General features: G+C 47.7%; 1 protein-coding gene across 1 annotated transcript in view; it reads left to right on the top strand.

Moving 5' to 3' along the window:
- The first annotated feature begins 452 nt into the window (after positions 1-452).
- The window catches only part of atxn7l1 (ataxin 7-like 1), a 16,681-nt gene continuing 11,687 nt past the window's right edge, over positions 453-5,446 (top strand). The window contains exons 1-3 of the mRNA XM_080538609.1: positions 453-501; positions 3,703-3,793; positions 3,953-4,136. Coding sequence (XP_080394735.1) covers positions 3,778-3,793; positions 3,953-4,136 — 200 coding nt within the window. The 5' untranslated portion in view covers positions 453-501; positions 3,703-3,777. The remainder of the gene's footprint in view (positions 502-3,702; positions 3,794-3,952; positions 4,137-5,446) is intronic.

Raw genomic sequence — 5,446 nt, 5'->3', positions numbered from 1 at the left:
CTCAGCTCCTCTACCCTTTAGTTAGCCTGATACATTTGCGTAGGAAAATTCGTCACATCTTTCGAAACTAGCTCTCTCAACTTGAGCTCCATCACACTCCCTCACACTCCCTCATCCTCTGTCTTTGTGCTGTCATTGTAGTAGTAAACACTCCTCTCTCTGTGTGTGTGCTAAGCTAACTCAGCCCATGCTCTCTCTCTCTCTCTCTCTCTCTGTCTCTCTCTCTCTGTCTCTCTGTCTCTCTCTGTCTCTCTGTCTCTCTTTCTCTCTGTCTCTCTTTCTCTCTCTCTCTTTCTCCGTCTCTCTCTGTCTCTCTTTCTCTCTCTCTCTCTCTCTCTCTCTCTCTTTCTCTCTCTCTCTATCTCTGTCTCTCACCCCCCCTCCGCCTCCTAGCAGAGATGCACGTGTCCGGCCAGTTCCCCACCCAGGAGGAGTTTAGTCTTGTCGTCTGCCATGTCTGCAACCAGGTGGTCAAACCTCAGGGGATCCTGACACACTACGGTAAGAAACCCCTTCTCTGATTGACGCACTGTAAAAACCCTTAATGAATGAATGAATGAATGAATGAATGAATGAATGGTCTTTATTGTCATTGCTACAGTACAGGTACCAAACAACGAAAAAAGTTTCTCTTTTTAATCTCAGTTAATCTCACTGACACTGTAAAAACCCTTAATCTCACTGACACACTGTAAAAACCCTTAATCTGATTGACACTGTAAAAACCCTTAATCTCACTGACACATAGTGTAAAAAGAAAAAATCATAATCAGTGTAAGAAACCTAAACCTAACCTTAACCCTGAAACACTGATAATCCTCCCTGACATAATATGATGAGAACCCTAACCTCTGACACATTCCAGTGTAAACACCACAGCCGAAACCCTTTGTGAATGTCCTATCACAGTATCAAGTATTTATGGAGGGTGAGTTGTTGTTTGTGGTTGTTGCCGTGGTTTGTTTTCTGATCCATATACACTTGTTGTAAGTGACAAGACAGCTGATTGGGCGTTCCATCATTATGTCATTATGTCAGATAAAAGATGAGTGATTCCGTTCAGTTTTCACTTTGTCGTCCAAATCGTTTTGGCCAGTGTACCAAGTCTGTCTGTCTGTCTGTCTGTCTGTCTGTCTGTCAGTCTGTCTGGCAGTCTTTCTGTCTGTCTGTTTACATTTTGATTTGAGCCCCAGTGGACGCACTCACATCTGCTGCTGCTGACTGCACGTGCGCAGACGTGTGCCTTCTGTCTGTGCAGAGAGAGGCCACACACACACACACACACACACACACACACACATATACACACACACACACACACACAGCTCTCCTGGCTACGTTCAGTGCCCGCTCCTGTGCCCCCTGCAGCCTGTTGGCTGCCTCTGCTTCCTGATCACAGGTACAGTAGCTACGACCAAGAGTTCAGATCCTCGAATTCTTCTCTTCGGTTATGAGCAGGCAGAGCTGTGTGTGTGTGTGTGTGTGTGTGTGTGTGGGGGGGGGGGGGGTCTGGTGCTAGCTCTTTGTTAGCCTAGCTGTACCTAGCTTCTACCTCCAACCAGGAGAACCTCCTCTCGGTCTCGTTACAGCCGCAAGGGGAGACACACGCACGGGTTAGCGCAGGGGTCAATGCCTCTCAGCTATTCTTGTCCAGTACTCGGTTCGTTCGTTCGTGTGTGTGTGTGTGTGTGCGTGCGCGTGCGCGTGCGTGTGCGTGTGTGTGTGTGTGTGTGTGTGTGCGTGTGTGTGTGTGTGTGTGGCCCACTCACAGCTCCCCCCAGCCAGACGGGAGTCATGCTGTTGTTGACTCCCAACTCCTATTGTTTTTTTTTGTTTTCTACCCGTCTCATGCTGGCGGCTGCCGGTGTTTGAGTAAAGGTAGTTTAAGGGAACAGCAACTTGTTGACGTCGTCACTGGTGGTTGTTGAGACGAGAGGCTGTTGGCTGTCTGAAAGTTGCCCTGACACTCCTGGGTTTGTTGAGCTGCGGCTCACAGGCAGCTCTCTCTGTTAAGTTTAGTTCCCTCTGCTTGTCTTTGTGTGGGCTGGCACGGCCTCCGGTTTGTGTGCGTAGTGTGTGTGTGTGTGTGTGTGTGTGTGTTTGTTTGCGTGTGTGTTTGCTGATCTAGTTAGCTCTGATACCCGCGTGTGTGGTCGTTCATCGTGATGTGTTATTGTCGTGATATCTGCAGCCGAGCTGGGCGGTCTTCTCCCTCTCTCTCTCTCTCTCTTTCTCTCTTTCCCTCTCTCTCTGTCACGCACACGCACAACACCAGAGTCTCTCACGCTGGCTCTGGTGTTGGTCGGCTGTACGGATGTAAACAAACCCAGCTGAGCTCCTGGAGCCTCCGCTTCCTGTTCCTACGGTGGTGCAGCTCGCAGGCTAGCCAGCCCCCCAGCCAGGCCAGAGAGAGCAGGAACGGAGTCGCCCCTAATCACTCACACAGGCCAGGGCCCAGCGACTGGCAGGCTGACTCCTGGTTCTCAGAGCGCTTCAGGGTAGGACGGACGGCGGGGGGGGGGGGGAGGGTGACCTGATTTCTAAATCAGTGGGCATCTTCAACCTCAAGCAGGCCCAAGTTCTCGGTACGCCACCGTTAGAAACAGGTGCCGAGTTTAAAAGCGACTCTGTGGAACTTTGGACCTGTGGGGGAGCTCTTGAGCTAGGTGGGTCCCCCTTCATTGATGAAATATCGTCACGAAATGTCTTCTTTCAGTACTGTTGTTGACAGTGATGAGACAATGGTTAACTAAGGTGAATTGTAATATGTGGAGACCTGGTTGTTTATGTATGTGGTCGTCTGTGGCTCAGTTGGTAGAGCATTGCGCTAACAACACTTAGGCTGTGGGTTAGATTCCCATTGGGACCATATATACTGGAGAAATATATGCACTCACTGCAATGTAAGTCGCTTTGGATAAAAGCGTCAGCTAAATGTCATATAATAATATTATTATTATTATTATTATATTATTTTAAGGGCATTCTGAGGTGTAAGCTTTGCTAACTAGGCTACACAGTTGAGGGTAAACTGTAAAGGTGGAGGTGTGAACAAGAGAGAGAGATGGCTGGGGTGTTGCTGCTGCTGCATACCTGTGAATGTGAAAGTGGACTTTGGTCCTGCTTCTAATACAGCTGCCGCCCTCCAGCCCCTGCCCTATTTACACACCTGCCGCACACACACACACACACACACACACACACACACCTGCTGTATGCGCACACACATATGCACAATCACACACACACACTCAGCCCTATTGTTCTAATGTTTCTAATTGTTGTTGCTATTTTGGCATTCATTGACAGAGCAGTCAATCTTCCTGTCCGATGACATACACACATACACACACAACCATTTTTGGCCCTGTCCACGATCAGTCAGTAAAACAGAAGAAGACCTTTAGGGTTGAGGCAGACAGTATTGTAGATGTTGGCGGAGAGCTTGGCAGGCCTCTGTGACATGGAGGCCAAGTCTATTTGGCCAACTGTCAGAGTGGGGGAAAAAATCTGTTGATTCCCGAAGTGAATAATGTGAACACATGTATTTGCTGACGGTGAGTGAATGTGTTCATGTCCTCACACTGGCCTCACACAGGTTTCGCTTAAGAATTATCAACAATTTAGGGCACGAAGTCAGCACGAGGGATATGATGTGTGTCTGTGTGTGTGTTTCTGACGTAGCCCTCTGTTCCTCAGCAGGTAGCTGGGGAGTAGTATCCCAGTGAGACAGTGAGTAGAGGACCGCTCCCCCTCCCCACCCCCGCCCCCAAAGACATGCATAGCAAGAACCGTAAGTGTTGGGTCTCCTGTCATCCTCCACTCCTCCTTCTGTGTCTCCACCTCCTCTCACTACTGTGTTAAGGATTCATATTCAACCACAGTGTGTGTGTGTGTGTGTGTGTGTGTGTGTGTGTGTGTGTGTGTGTGTGTGGGTGCGTGCTTGTTCCAGAGAGGCGCCATGGCTCCCCCTGTCCCTCCAGGGCCCCTCTGGTCCCCATGATGCCCAAAGTGTCTGTGGCCCCCAGCCTGGGGGACACTCTGGCCTTTAGAGTGCCCAGGGACTACCCCCACTCCCGCTTCACCAAGGCCCCACTCGCCGTCTACCCACCCAAGGGAGCACGCGGCAAGACATGGTGGGTACTAGGGCTGCACGATTTGGGGGGGAAAAAAATCGAATTGCGATTATTTGGACAGATATTGCGATTGCGATTGAATTTGCGTTTTCTTTTTTTAAAGCGACCCAAAGGAAGTTTTTGTAAAGTGTGGCCATATCTCCGGCTAGGAAGGTCGTATCAACGTGCAGTTTGTTTGTACGTCTTCAGGGGACTTAGAGGCTCCCTCCTCTAGCACCCCCACAGCCCGAGCTACGAGTGAAAGAACTAAACTTACATTGGGTTGCTTTAAAGTTGGGTTGCTTTAAAATCAAGCTTCAGATTAAAACATGTGATGGAGCATTACTACCCTGACTCAGGTGGTTTGTTTCACACAACCATCTAGGAAAGCTTAATTGGAAGCTGTTTGGAAAAGGGCAGGTACTTTAAAAAAATACTTGGCAGGTGATTGGATGAATCTGTCTATCATGGGCTAATTTCAGAGAGCATTACCACATGATACCATCAAACTGTTAACTGCTCTTATGCCATCAAACTGTTCTAATGCAAGGATGAGAACTTAAAAGATATGAATTGGAACAACATATTTATGTATGAGTTTTTTAAACAGCTGCCATTTTGTTTCTCTCAAGTGTCAAAAAATGTTGAACAATTCCAATATGAAAATAAAATAGGACCTTTCTACAAACAAGGTTATTTAATTATGGCTCAGGAGCAGCATCTAAATATTGCACATACTGCAATCAAGTTAAATAAAGTCATAATAAAAATGTCCAGTAAAAAATAATAGGTCCTTTCTGTAAACATTGAAATAGATAAAGCAGGAAAGTATACCGTTTGCCGGCAACTCTTCAACTCGTCGTAATGTATGTAAGTGCACGGCTCGACTGCAGGTCGGTTGTTGTTGCATAGTACTCCACATTTTTCAGCTCCGCACGTGTGGGATGGAATCACATTATCTTTTATTGAGCGTTTGGATTCGTTTTTTAAACTCTTCGTTGCTCACAGTGTTAATAGACACCACGTCTTTAGCAAGGTAATGCGTGATGGAATTGGTTATTTCACGGTGCCTTCGTGAGCCCTTTTCATACGGCGTAACAGCCGCAAACGACTCTAAAACACTAGTTTGCTTAACGTTAGACTGGGCTACGGGACTTTCACTTAACTCTCCGTTTCTGACCGTACACTCATCATAGAGCTGCCCGTGGTACTTTTTCAAGTGCTGATACAGGTTTGTGGTGTTGCCTCTGGATGTAGAGATTGTTCCACGACAGGTCGTGCGCAACACCTGCTTTTGTTGCACATCTGTCGTCCTAAACCCGAAATACTTA

This window comes from Nansenia antarctica, assembly GCF_963989245.1.
Source record: "Nansenia antarctica genome assembly, chromosome: 8".
Taxonomy (NCBI): domain Eukaryota; kingdom Metazoa; phylum Chordata; class Actinopteri; order Argentiniformes; family Microstomatidae; genus Nansenia; species Nansenia antarctica.
The sequence above is the reverse complement of the archived record's forward strand: the minus strand, read 5'-3'. Positions and strand labels throughout refer to the sequence as shown.